This window comes from Epargyreus clarus, unplaced genomic scaffold (assembly GCF_041222505.1).
Source record: "Epargyreus clarus isolate Ecla_fem2 unplaced genomic scaffold, WU_Ecla_fem_2.2 ptg000032l, whole genome shotgun sequence".
Classification (NCBI taxonomy): domain Eukaryota; kingdom Metazoa; phylum Arthropoda; class Insecta; order Lepidoptera; family Hesperiidae; genus Epargyreus; species Epargyreus clarus.
Window position 1 is genome coordinate 660,837 of NW_027332237.1, and position 14,749 is coordinate 675,585.

The following is a 14,749-nucleotide window of genomic DNA, read 5'->3' on the forward strand; positions in this document are numbered from 1 at the left end:
TAAAATAAATTATGCTCGTCTGCTATATTATAAAAAAAAATGTGTAGAACAAACGGCATGATAGATTTTAACATATGAAGTCGTTGGCTATATTTTTCAGCGGTCGGTTTTTATAATGATTCTGTACTCAATCTAGAATTAAAAAGACACATATTTTTAAATATTTATTCCCGAAAAAGTACATACAAAAATATAAAAATGTTCTAAACATTTAAGGCTACTAACCACGATTATAAACAACATAAGACATATGAATCTCAAAAGACGGTGCGACAATACTAAAGAAGTGTAAAAAAACAGTGTTATTTATCTAAACACATAAATGTTTTTAAATAATAGAAATCCGACAACAGGTGGCGCTGAAAGGTCCTGAATCACGCTTTCAATGTTTTCTTACGTAGCATATTATCCTTCTTCTAATATATAGAAGTAGCACATACGCATGCATTCCGCCTAATGGTAACTAGCTACTGCCGCCCATGGATTGTATTTAACCTCAGATAAATCAAAATTCCTATCTGAGGTTGGCCGCAAATGTCTCGCTGAGGACTAAGTTGGAAATCCTTTGACAATGTCTTCAGGTATTGCTAGTTGCTATCAGTTAATACTAAACAGAGGCCTCTGCCAAGGCGTCTCTCTCAGTCCAATCTTTCTCTTTCCCAGTTACCTTCTGTTTGTGTATCTGCCACTTAGCAGGGAACATTGAAGATTTTTACCCACTTTCTCCATTTTCTCAGCTGTTCACTTCAATTCCGTCCCATTCACAAACAGCCAGACCCAAAACAGGAATCTAAATTCATCATTTAGATATCCGTCTGGCCGGGGATCGAACCTGAAACCTTCTGCGCGTCAGACCGGTAAAGTGACCGCTTCACGGGTTAATTTGTCCTGTTCATCTTTATCAAAGTGTGGTTCTTTAGCGATAATTTCCACTGTTGACCCTTATGACTTTAAATCAGCAAAAAAGTCATGTGGTCACGTTGTTCTATTCTCTGGATGTTTTCGGAGAGAAGGTGCAGAGCAGCACGCGGCCATCACGCTCCAGCAATATCGCGGCGCCGACTGGACTTTCGAAGCGTATCATCCGGGCATCGCCGTCCTGGGTCAGTGTCACCTGTAATCACCATCACCAATAATTAATCTCTTTTTTATAGTATAGATTGATTATTAATGTGCATCTATGATAAAATTTATGGGATTAGCATCTTCCTCAAATTCGGTCACTGATTTGATTATTTACTTGGTCACTAAGATGGGACGTCTCAACTAAGTATTTCGTTTCCTACGATTAAAAAATATTAATAAAAAAGTAGACAAACTACAAAAGAAAAAAAAAACGCATAGAGAACTAAATGCTTGAAATTTGTCTAGAAATATCTACTGGTCAACGAATGCATTTGCGCTGAAATCATGGCTTAAACCTTTATCAATTAGATAGTGTTCCCAACAGTAGGAAAGTAAAATATTTTTGATGATATTGAGAATAAATATTATTCATCCTTACCTGCCAGCGCGAATCATTACGCACACATGCGTTCGCTCGCGTCACATACGCCGAGGGCGGGTCTGTAGGATGCTTGAGCACGTGATAAGCGGCTGATGCTTCACTACCGAAGCCGATACGAGCTTTTCGGATCGCCTGCACCAACGCCTCGTCCGACAGACCCGACGTGAGGGCAGCTGGTCCCACCATGGAGTTCTCACGGACTATAGCTACTGTGTCTGTCCATTTCTGTTGCATAGCTCGCGGATTCTGGAAGACTGCGTTGCTCGCCCTTTTTCCTGAAGCAGATTTTTAAAAAATATTTTGTTCAGATGCTACATTACTTGTGTTGATGTACTAAAGGCGATTGCTCATAAAATAAATATGACAATATTTAAATTGAAAATTTAGAGAATAATCATATCGTTCTCGTAAACTGGGAAACAGTAATGTTTCTCGGCTTGATTTTTGGGAAACGTAAATACATCATAATTCATACGTACTTAAAAACTCGGCCTTATTGGTGTTGGCAGGTAGTTTCAGCTCCCCGCTCTTTAGTTTTAGTTCAAGAGCCCTCTTTTCTGCTTCAACGTATGTCACTACGTACTCCCCATACGCAACCATTTCGCTAACATTCTTTGGGTTCATATCGGCTACAAAATTCATCAATTCTTTCATGTATGGCATCGCTTTAGCAGTTGTTACAGTGCTTCGGAAGGTAAACAACCTGTCTCTTTCAAAGTTTTGTAGCGTGGAGCCTAGTATTGACAGCAAACGCTCATTTGCGTTTGATGTCATCCAGGTAACACTCTCCCTCCTGTGAACCTCTAAACGCAACCTGTACTTGTTGATTAGCTTTTCAGTTTCCTTGGGGATATTAGAAGTAGTGGTAGACGATGATAACTGACCGACCAACTTCAAAATTTCCTTACAATCTGTAGAGTCTATTTCCTTCAATTTAAATATACTTATTTGGAGGTTTTGATTTAAGAGCACTACAGCGCGACCGGTTGGGACAATCTTCGTGATTGTACATTTGGAGAACATGCCGTTTCCTTCGAGCTGTAAGAGCACTGGGATAGAGGTGGTCCACTGGCGACTGGTGTTTTCATCCATTCGCACAAGGTGTTCGCCCACAAAGCGCAACATGGGGGCAGACATTCCACGGAGTTGTGGTAACTGCAGTGGCGGTGCACGTCCCAGTATCAAGCTGTTGTCCTTGATGGTGATGTCCGTGCCAGTGGGCATGTTCATTTGGGTGTATCTTGCCCAAAAGTTCAACACCTGCTCGGTAGCCTCACGCGGAGTTAATTGGTAATGTACCGCAACTTTGTGAAGTCCTGATATTAGGTTCATATCATTATTCACTTTCTGACGGAAGCTCTCCATCAGTTCTATTTGCTCCGGTCTGAGATTAGTGATTACATCAAAGTAGTGTCTACGTACGTTTTGTGGTAGCTTGCTGAGAAATTCAAACGAATATGTTTGGCCTCCTGTCAGTACCAGATTACCTGCCCCATCAAGTTGTACTTGCCCGTTTAAGTTCGCATCGATTAATATTTGAGAAAATAACACCGGAGAGATGTTTCCCTTTGAAGCTCTGTGGAATTCTCTTATGAGAAGTGCATCATTATTGAATTGTTTACGAACATTCGACAAGTTCGCCGCCTCGTCTGAGTTAAGCTCTTTGGTTATAACAGTGAATACTTGTTCGTGAGCGTTTCTTATTAGTGTTCCAGCAGTTTTATATGTAAACACACCCTTAGTCCAGAAAGCTATCGCTGCTGCATGCATCAGGAGGTCCACAGGTGACAATTCATCGTAATGTTCAATCATGAATATGGTTGTGTCTATAATTGCGATTCCACTTACGACAATATTTGTTCCATTCATGACGTTCACTAATAGGCGGAAAGATGATGATATGTCACGTCCTCGTACCGCTAAGGACGTCAGGCGCATGGAGGCTCCCATTGCTCCAAAACTGACTATGTTCGCGGCGATGCCCAGCCACAGCATACGGCTTTCTGAGTTCGTGAAAGGGTTAATACTTTCACCATGCGTCGCTTTGTCTGTTAATTGATATGCAGTTCTGCCTGTTCCGTAAATTGCGGTGGCTACTCCAGTGGCCACGAGGGGAGCCGCAAGCCCGCCAGTAACAAACAGCAATCCTACGCTGGAAGTGATCCCGGCTACAGACGCAGCTATATCAACACCTTTGATGACTTTCGTACCAGTTCTCGCACTTGGCGTATCGTCAACTAACACGCGTGAATAGTTATATCCAGGTCGTACCATCAGTCGTAAGTCATACGGATAAGCCATCTTACATGGTGGCAACTTGTTGTTAGAAAACCAATCTGAAACTGAATCATATGATCTTCCAATATTGTCGACATAATATTTTTTGGAATCTTTATAACGTTGGACTCTAAATAACGGCAATTCATACAGTTTTCCGTTCCAATATAGTTCTATGGGTAGGACTGTGATAAAATTTTTGTCATCTCCGTTACAGCAACTTCTGATTTGTTCGGCTATTACATCGATCGCCTTTCTCGCATCGTCTTCGAAAAAAACGAGCTCACCGTTCAAAGCCCTTTGCATTTCGCTTTCGCTCCAGTTTGTTGGGTCGCGCACCGGGAGCCCCATAGCTACACCTATCGTGTTCAGTAAATTAGTTCCCCCCAGAAGCTGCGGCTCGTCACCTTTCAAGTCCCCTCCTCTATTAAGGTATCGGTCGATATTATCGATAGCCTTAGATATCCACTCGGATTCTTTAACCTCCATTTTTGCGAAGAGATAACTTTATAATCAATTAAAACCACCACCAGTGGGATTTAGGAGTGTCGCGATGTAGATCTCCGGAGAAGAAGTCCGGTCGGTGACTCTGCGCCCAAACTTTTAAATGTTCGTCGAACTCCTCCAACTCGCCCAATCGTTTTAAATCGTTTATCACGTTGTCGAAAGGCTTATTGATGCCTGTGAATCCTTTCAGCAGGAATTCTATGCCGGAGCGCACGCGGCACACGTCGACGGCAGCAGTGGCGCCCTCTAAGTCAATCCGGAGCCCAGGGTAGATGGTGATGAAACTCTGGAGCCAATCTTGGTTCTTGGTCACGCGGGACACAATATCACTCGTTTCGTTCTGGGTTTTAACAGTCGAAGAGTTCCATTTGACGCATGTACCAAGATGGTAGAACTCTTCAAATAGCCTCTCTCCCACGTTAAACCACTCGGGTATGAGATTTCCTTCTATTTTCTTCGGCTTATTTTCGAATTCGTTCAAATATCTGCTTATGTTTTGCAGGCGCGTTTTCATATCAGATCCCATTACCTGAGGAATAAATGCACGTAATTAAATATTAATTATTTCTGTGATTCCAGATTTTATTTCAAATCCGCAAATGGTGATAACGACGATGATAATGATAATGACTAATAAGTGTACATAACAACAGAGATTTCATAGTGATTACAAACTCAGCCTGAAGTCCGAGGTTCAAAACCCAGGCCAGAACATCTAATTGTTCAAGTTGTAAGCGTATTACAAGATATCACTTGCCTTAAAGATCGGTAAACATCATGAGGATAGCGTGTTTGAAAGATTCTAAAATAATTATCAAGGTGTGACGTCTACTAATCCGTACTTGGTCAGCGTGGACTATGGGGTTGAGACCTAGGACACCCGTAGCCAGAAATGGAACTGTAATGGGTTGACGAAGTAATAAGATAACCAAGGGACATTACAGCAAGTACAGATTAACCACACACTTGAAATGATAACTTTCTTATTTATCAAGCAGTTGACTGATAGCCTACTTAATAATTATCGCGAGATATACAGGATGTTTTTTTAAACATAAACAGTGTGGATGGCAAATTCCGAAAATATAGGCAATTAAGGATAAAGTTGAAAGAAAATATGAAGCGGTTTTGATAAGAATTAACATTTTCTTATATAAGACATCTATTTTCCTGGTTCAGATTCAACTTATTTAATTTTGAAAAAATACACACCCTGTATTATTGCGTCTTGCGTAGTGTGACTTTTAAGGATCACATTCTTGAAAGTAATGATGCGTGGATAAATTATATGTTGGCTGCCTCTAGACCTACAATAACATTGACCAATACTTTTTATTGTACAATAATATTGAAAGGCGCCCTGAATCCAAACGAGCAATTATATTGCACAATAATACGAACTGCACAATTTTTTCCTGTTCATTCAATATTATATAAAAATATTGCGCAATACTGAACTTACATGATACAATGGAAAATTATAAAAATGAAACTTCGGTCAATCATTGCGCAATTATCAATATTCACCCTAAACGGTTAATAATATTGCACAATTTGCAATATTGCACAATATAATTGTCCGTTGAGGCGGCCTCTAAAAATACCTTTCTTACATTCACGTACTAATTTTCAACTAACCAATTGTTCGAAATTAGGTATGGTCATTTGTTTTTAAGTGGCACATGGCAAGGTGACGCCACATTATTCGCAAGCATATTTTATTGATATCTTCATACGACTAACAACGTTCTCAAATTGTATATATTTAATAAGTCGCGGCCTACAAATCATTGTGGACCACAATATTGATTTATTTACATTAAAGAAGTTATTTTTTGGTTCCGTACCCAAAGGGTAAAAAAGAAATTAACAAAAAAATACAACCGACTTTTATTTCACTACAAAGTAAAAAATAATTCAAATAAATGTTGGTTTAGTACAAAATACCTATTGAAGCCGGCGCTATATATATTTCGTTGGTTAACGGCGTAAACAGAGTGTCCGGCACGGGTCTCCTCCCAGAATGATAAGGATTAGGCCATAGTCCACCGCGCTGGCCAAGTAGGTATTGGTAGACTTCACTCACATACCTTTGAATTTTTTTTCTCAGGTATGTAGGTTTACTCGCGAGGTGTTCCTTCATCGTTTAAGTGATAATTAATTTCTAATACTCACATAACTTTCAAAAACCAGGGATTTGAACCTCGGACCCCTCGATCAAGAAGCTGAGATTCTTAACCACTAGGCTATCACTGCTATTTTTTACTTACATACATATTTGAGGATGGTAGAACCCTCTGTCGTGCAACTTCAACGGTACCACCGCCACAACTATTCCTGCCTAATAACAGCAGTTTTAAGCGCTGCTGCGTTCTGGTTTGCAAAGTGCGGTAAGGATATACTAATGAGACTTTTGAGCTTAGTCATTAGAAGTAGCAATGCATCTGTTACCAACCTTAGATAGGAATCTAATCTTATCGTGGGTTGATTACAGTTCATGGGCGGCATTAGCCACTTACTATCAGGTGGACTGCATGCTCGTCTACTACTTCAATATGATAAAAAAAAAGAATCAGACCGACTACAGCGGAACTAGATTTAAATAGTTACTTAAAAAATAACAGGTTCATTCAATATTCATTCACGAAGAAGAAACGAAGCAGCGAAGAAGAATTGAAACAACATAAATTACTCACCGCACTTGCCTACTCTTTGCAAATCTGATGTCACAAACACAAACAGACGGAATGATGGTGCGAGAGGGACGGGAATAGTCTAACCTACACAATTTGTATTTCAATAAAATATTTATTTAATAACATGAAATATACCTTATCGGCAGCTAAATACAAGTGTAGTTGATGCGAAATACATTTAACGTTTGCGAATTTGCTAGCCGTGGCCCCGAATTGCCTCAAGGTCCACACGGAACTGCGTGTGCGCTCTCACACAGCAATACTTATATGCGTGTATCTACATATAAGTAGATAAGTGTGCCTAGGGCTGTCATAGTATAATTCGATATTAACCAGACTTGGTATAAAATTAGAACTCCTTTGTTAAATGGTTCAAGTAATATCAGCTCTGATTTTCCGATATTACTTGCGAATAATATTTTTGCAAATTATGTAATTTCTTTATTATAACAATAAAAAAATTAGTAAAAATCAAAATAAAGATGATATATTTTTTAGTTAAAATTAAAATGTAAATAATAATAAAATTAAAATTATAAAATAAAGATGTCGCCCAAAACTCATTATTGTGGCATAGTGCCCAGAATGCTGCCAGCGTTTCCTCGCTGTATAGTGAGGCACATTTTTTAGGCCAATAATTTTTTCTTGCGTACTATTTCTGAATGATAGCAGCGAAGCGAGAAATGAGGAAACTATTATAAATTTCTTTAAAAAAACCTCGTAAACGTGTCTATTAATACAATTGCGCAACGGTGGGATCCATTTTTAAATGGATCCCACCGCACAGGAAGAGATCCGAGCCCAGCAGTGGGATAGAGACTTGTTGATCACAATACCAAGACGTACACTTTGGCATTTTGTATCTGATTTTAGACTAATATTAACGTAAAATTGAAACTTTTTAATAACAATAATGTTTAACGCATACTCATGATACGCGGTTTAAAATAAATTTTAAAATATTGGCAATAAAGAAATTAAAACTGCGTATTGTGAGTACCCATTACATATTTAAAAAAATATAATTTTACAAAGTGCACAATATGCACATTGTATAATTATAATTGGATATAAATTGAAATAAAACAAGAAGAAATAGAAAATCAATGTTATAATTTTAGCTCGTTTTTTTTTGAAGGTGGTAGAACCCTTTGTGGTTCGACTCAGGCTGCACCACCGCCACCACACCTATTTCTGCCTCATAACAGCAGTGTTAAGAGTTGCTGTGTTCTGGTTTGAAGGGTGTGGTAAGGGAGACATACTTTTCCGAGCTTAGTCCTTAGGGGTACCGTTCCAGCTTAGTCCTCAGGGGTAGCGGCGCACCTGTGACCGACCTCAGGTAGGAATATCTAATCCTAACAAAAGCCATAATTGTTACACATAATATAATATATTTTGAAATTCTTAAGATTTTTTTTTATAAATACGAGTATTACTCGTAAATTTTCTTTATTTTTGTGTTCTTCATATTTCAATACATTTTTCTGGCTGCCCTACATGCACAGTAAATATAGAATTGAATAGGCACATTCAGGCGCAAACCGATCTGGGAATTCCAATATTTTACGGAAACATACCTACATGCTAAACTGAAGCTATCTCTTAATTCAAAATAAGGATATTTTCATTAAAGTATGAACAGTCATTGTTTATTTAGTACTTTATCACGTATACATATGACTAATTTATGTAATTAAAATTAAGTAACTCATTGTTACATATTATTCAATCACATTAAACAATGAGCCGAGAATAATTATCGTGGATCTTGTGGTTTTCATGTGGTATGGTATGCCAATTATTCCCTATTTCTGTCTGATAACAGCAGTGTTAAGTGCTGCTGTTTCTGGTTTGAAATGTGTGGTAAGGGAGACGTACCTTACTACTTACTACCTTACTTATCTGAGGCATTCTAACATAGACCTTGGAAATAGCAACGCATCTGTAGCCGACGTCAAGTAGGATCTAATCATATTTGTACCCTTAGTATGAGTTTTAATGTTTTTTACGTTCCAATCAGCGCTCCTAGCGGATTGTATCAGAACTGATTGGAAATTTGAAAAAAAATTGCAAATTTACAATAAAAAAAAATTGTGTGTGTCAGCTCCGACGCACAACTGGAGTTTACTCCTTAAGTACGATTGTCAAAACAGACGCAAAAAAACTTATTTAACTGAGCTTTACTGAAATAAACAAGCTCAATAACATATAGATATAGTCGCTTTGCAGCATACTCTATACACGTCTTAATACACTCACAACCAGTGCAGCCAGATCGTGCGTAGAGCGTACTCCCACTATAATGCCATCAGTAAGAGTGAGAGAAAGCATTATAAAGTATAGGCAAAGTAAGGGTACACACTACCCACCATAGATATAGGATGTCAAAGATACACAATGTCAGTTTAAACGCATTACCAAAATTGATATGTGTATGTTATAGTGTAGTTACCTTCATACTTTTTATCGATTGACATCCAGTATTAATTTGATGAGTCTGCCGTGGCAACGTAGCTTTTGTATCCAAATTATTACACAAATTAATAAAGTACCATATTTTCATTGATGATTATTTATTATTATTATAAAACAAGTATTATGATATACAAATTAATACGACGACTTCCTTGGTATCAACTATTTTTCCTCAGAATGTTTGTTACATATTACCGATGATTTAATAGGAGTCCATTCTGGCCGACTTATTATTCTTATCCACTTTTCACGTACCTCACTTGATCGACTTGGTATCGTTGAAAAGATATAGGTGATACAAATATTATTCGAGTTATAATAACATAAAAATTCAGAATATGTAGATTCCGTTACAATACGTCAACAAAGTTTACTTTGATACTACTTTTGTGATGCATGAAATGATCTTTATTATATTATCGACACATTATCGATATAATATGACGTCACCATTTTGTCAAGCCCTAGCGTAAATAAATAATTTAATTCTCGTATATATTTTGGTAACTTTTCATCTATCTATGAAATATATGTATTTATAGCAAGATAAATGAATAAAAATGAAGTTGTAACAACTATGTATGAAACCGAAATTAATATGAAATTTGACCAAGCATTGAGCTTGTGTTCTTGGTCACACTGGACACAATATCATGCGTTTCGTCCTGGAAACTGGGGACACTTGATCTCCCCTTTTGTTTTTTGACCACTATTTGGTAAATATTGATCCGATTTTAGATATATTGGTACTGAAATACGTGGAATTTCATTGGCTGTACTAAGTATAAAAGCTAATGATATCGGTATATAAATTTTGTAACCAGCCCACGAAAATTTTGTATAGGGAATGATACCATGTGTCCCATATATAGTATGTCTGACTTGATCCCCCCCCTCTGGAACACTTGATCCTGAGGGAAATAAGTCTCCTATATTTTCATATTATACCAAAATGAAAAAAAAAATGTTAAAATTGATTTATCAATGATTTATTTGCTTAGTAGATAAAGTAGAAACAACAACAACAACATATCCACTGTTTTGAAAAATCACATATACGAGTAGCTATGTTTTCAGCTAACATTACTTAATGTTCCTATTATCACAGAATCTTATGGTTGATATTTTTTTTCTTACCTTCTATTGTTTTATATACTCTGGGCATATTGAACCCTGAAATTATTCAAAAATAAACATTAGTAGATGCTTGATGCGGGGGGATCATATCTCCCATAAGAGTGTACCAAGTGTACCCTAGCTATACTGTGGTTATAAAAAGATATTGTAAAAAAATCGACTACTATTAACACTATTCTATGAAACAGACGTTTAAAAACATAGATAATGAATAGTTTAAAAGTGTTACTTACCCAAAATAAGTTTACTAACCAATTATTTAATCAAAATGAAAACATACGAAAAATATTTTCCTGCGACACGAAACACACACTCATCCGCCATCTGCTTAAATATCAAATTAGACAAGAGTACCAAGTTTAGAAAGTTATAACGTATCATAGACAACCAATGTTGCCACACTAAAATCATATTGTGTTCACAGAAGTTCTGTATATCCAGTGTACCAAGTCTCCCGTAAGGATCAAGTGTCCCCAGTTTCTCCTATGTGTGTATGTTTTGCAAATGCGGCTTGCTCGTGTCAGATCCCATTACCTGATAAATAAAATAAATATAAATTATTTCTATAACATATTAAATACACAACAAAATAACGTTACTATAAGTATAAATTTGACACACACTTGTAACGAAATATATTATGATATAAGACTAGTATTATCGCGGAATTGAGACATTTTTATATATAATGGATACCCACGATACTCGGTTTTAGTGCCAATATATTGGTCCAATTGTGTAGATCATGGTCACTGCCACACTACAACAAAGTTCTTGAAATGATTTGATAGTGGTATAACCTTTTGTGGTTCGACTCCGGCGGCACCACCGCCCCACTTTTTTTTTTTTTTTTTACAATATAAGAGTAGCAGACGAGCATGCAGTCCACCTGATGGTAAGTGGCTACTGCTGCCCATGGACATCTGTAATGAACCCCAGATAGGATTAGATATTCCTACCTGAGGTCGGCCACAGATGCGCCGCTACCCCTGAGGACTAAGCTGGAACGCCTCGGAAAAGTCTGTCTCCCTTACCACACCCTTCAAACCGGAACACAGCAGCGCTTAACACTGCTGTTATTACTCGTAGGTTGAAATAGGTTAGGTTAAATAGGTTAGGTTGACTTATTTCTCCCTAATAACAGCAGTGTTAAACGCTGCTGTGTTCTGATTTGAAGTGTATGGTAAGGGATACATAGGTACTTTTCAGAGGCTTTTCAGCTTAGTCCTCAGGGGTAGCGGCGAAACTGTGGGCAACTTCAGCTAAAAAAGTCTAATGCTGTCTGGGGTTGATTACAGATGTCCATGGACAGCAGTTACCATTAGGAGGGCTGCATGCTACTTCTATAGTTTAAATATTTATAATAATAATAAAAAAAGATTTGCAACGAAGATTCCTTTTTATCAAACAGTTAACATTGATATGGCACGAAATAATCGTCGCCAGACATACTTACATAAAAAAAGAATAATCTACATCGAGATTATGGTATCAGCGATTTAAATTCTAGTATTACATCTGTTATACGATATAATGAATATGTGTATAAATGTAATGTATATAAATAATGAATATGCTATGGTAAGGTATGGTAAATGATGTTAAAATTAAGTTTGCGGGCTTATCTTAAGCTATTATTTTTAGAGTTTCGTACAAAAAACATTATAGTTAAAAAAAGGAAAAACCACGCTATGATTGCACAAGCAAAATCGTTAACCTTAACGATCCTGATGAATGGGACAAAATTATTTAAATCGTGTATTGTCATCGGTTCTTGATAAGTGTTCAAAATTTTAAAGTAATTGGACCGTTCAAAATGAGTAAAAATTGAGTTCAAAGATTCCGTTACATATGTACAGGTCAAGCTAATAAACGCGTGGTAATAACGGAAGCCTTATGATAACTCGCGCGTCTGTCCGTCCGTCTGTCACAATTTACTCCGAAACTAATGTAACCTACACCAAATATCTTCAAACACAACTCAATTATTCCCATCGGTCGAGGAGTTACATATTTTGTCTCCGAGCCACATTATCAGACCCTCAAATAGTCAATGATGAACTGGCTTCGCAATTTCATTAGAACCTACACCAAATATCTTCAAACTTAATTATTGCCATCGGTTGAGGAGTTACATATTTTGTCTCCGAGCCACATTATCAGACCCTTAAATAGTCAATGATGAATTGGCTTTGTAATTTCAATAGAACGTACACCAAATATCTTCAAACACAACTCAATTATTCCCATCGGTTGAGGAGTTATATATTTTGTCTCCGAGCCACATTATCAGACCCTCAAATAGTCAATGATGAACTGGCTTCGCAATTTCATAAGAACCTACACCAAATATCTTCAAACACAACTTAATTATTCCCATCGGTTGAGGAGTTACATATTTTGTCTCCGAGCCACATTATCAGACCCTTAAATAGTCAATGATGAACTGGCTTTGTAATTTCATTAGAACGTACACCAAATATCTTCAAACACAACTCAATTATTCCCATCGGGAGCCACATTATCAGACCCTTAAATAGTCAATGATAAACTGGTTTTGCAATTTCATTAGAACCTACACCAAATATCTTCAAACAAAACTCAATTATACCCATCGGTTAAGGAATTACATATTTTGTCTCCAGAACCCACTCTGATCCTCATCATATTTAAATGGGACCAACTTGTAGCAATTGTCCACACACGAAATTAAAGGCATTAAAATAGGTTCATAAACGGCGAAGTTATGGCTGTTATATTTACATGCGTGGAGGAGTTCCCCTCTTTTTCTCCAAAACCAATCGTTGGATCCTAACCATATTTCATCATTAACAACCCATTACTGTCCCACTGCAGGGCACGGGTCTCCTCTCATAACGAGAAGGATTAGGCCATAGTCCACCGCGTTGGCCAAGTGCGTATTGGTATTTAAATATTAAATATTATATATTAACCATATTTAAATGGGACTAACTTCCAGCTCGTCTCTACACAATAAAAAAAGAATTATTAAAATCGGTCCACTAACGGCGGAGTAATTGGTGTGAATACATAAAAAAAAAAAGATACCGGCCGAATTGATAACCACCTCCTTTTTGAAGTCGGTTAAAAATAGATTTCGACTTACTACGGTAAGAGTCATAGGTTCAAAGCTGTTTAAATTAGGTTTAAAGAATCTTTATTTCTCATAAGACATATTACATTTGTCACTTAAAATTCAATACTTCTTTAGGCGCGTTGAGCACTTTTTGGGTGAACAAGAATCTTGGAACTCGCGTCATCGTCACCGAACGCTTTATGGTCAAGGATTAAAGTTTAAATTGGTCATTAACACTTCTCTACAAACGAAAAATAATTCAAACATATTAATCTAATAGCTCGACGATACAATTCACAAGTTACTTTTCACTTCTATCGGTAGTTCCTACATTTCCCCGTTCTTAGGGTTCCGTACCCAAAGGGTAAAACGGAACCCTATTACTAAGACTCCGCTGTCTGTCCGTCTGTCACAGGGCTCTATCTCCTGAACCGTAATAAATACGCTTGAAATTTTAACACATTATGTATAAAGATGGCCGCTATAACAACAAATACTAAAAATAAAAAATGTTGAAAATAAATGGGGGTCGCCATACAAGAAACCGCTCTTTCTCGACGTTTTTCGCTTTATCTATTACCATAATAGGTAGACAGTTCAAATTTTCACAATGTATTTACTTCAGTGGCTGCTATAATAACAAATAAGTACTAAACCCTTACGTACGGAAACCCTTCATGTGCCAGTTTGAATTGCACTTGGCCAAGACCTCATGTTTACATATACATTGAAAGGTGGTAAAACCCTGTGTGGGTCGACTGCGGCGGCTCCACCGCCACACCTATTTCTACCTATCAACAGCAGTGTTAAGCGCCGCTGTGTTCCGAAGGGTGTGATAAGTCACCCTTATCACATAAGAGTCTTTAAACTTAGTTCTTAGCAACGCATCTTCCAACCTCAGGTCTTAAATCTTATTATTGGGGGTCCACCGGCAGCTAAGGTCCCCGGGGGCACTGTGTGAGCGAATTCGTAAATGTTGGACGTTTTCGCGTAAACGTAAAAACTCACACTAAGGGTACAGGTGAACTGCACGCTCGTTTGCTTAGAATATAG

The 14,749-nt window shown here is 37.5% G+C and overlaps 2 protein-coding genes across 3 annotated transcripts; both read right to left on the reverse strand.

Annotated features, from left to right (window-relative positions):
* Window positions 1–151: 151 nt before the first annotated feature.
* On the reverse strand, window positions 152–4,273 carry LOC140755059 (uncharacterized). Its single transcript, XM_073090243.1, has 3 exons — window positions 1,987–4,273; window positions 1,505–1,782; window positions 152–1,114 (listed from the first exon to the last, which is right to left on the reverse strand). The coding sequence occupies exons 1-3, from the start codon at window positions 4,271–4,273 to the stop codon at window positions 986–988; spliced, it is 2,694 nt and encodes an 897-aa protein (XP_072946344.1). The 3' UTR covers window positions 152–985.
* A 28-nt stretch (window positions 4,274–4,301) lies between these two features.
* On the reverse strand, window positions 4,302–7,243 carry LOC140755060 (uncharacterized). Of its 2 annotated transcripts, none has more exons than XM_073090244.1 (2): window positions 7,123–7,243; window positions 4,302–4,820 (listed from the first exon to the last, which is right to left on the reverse strand). In XM_073090244.1, exon 2 carries the CDS (start codon window positions 4,815–4,817, stop codon window positions 4,302–4,304), a length of 516 nt encoding a protein of 171 aa, XP_072946345.1. In that variant the 5' UTR covers window positions 4,818–4,820; window positions 7,123–7,243. The 2 variants fall into 2 exon arrangements, with proteins under 2 accessions (XP_072946345.1, XP_072946346.1); XM_073090245.1 differs by lacking the exon at window positions 7,123–7,243 and adding an exon at window positions 6,988–7,122.
* Window positions 7,244–14,749: the final 7,506 nt, after the last annotated feature.

What these genes read in the sequence shown, in the direction of transcription:
- LOC140755059 (XM_073090243.1), bottom strand. Translation starts at nt 4,273, where the DNA reads ATGGAGGTTAAAGAATCCGAGTGGATATCTAAGGCTATCGATAATATC. An exon ending in CAATAAGGCCGAGTTTTTAA is followed by an intron (nt 1,783 to 1,986) that starts GTACGTATGAAT and finishes AATCTGCTTCAG; the next exon opens with GAAAAAGGGCGAGCAACGCA. An exon ending in GTAATGATTCGCGCTGGCAG is followed by an intron (nt 1,115 to 1,504) that starts GTAAGGATGAAT and finishes TGGTGATTACAG; the next exon opens with GTGACACTGACCCAGGACGG.
- LOC140755060 (XM_073090244.1), bottom strand. Translation starts at nt 4,817, where the DNA reads ATGGGATCTGATATGAAAACGCGCCTGCAAAACATAAGCAGATATTTG.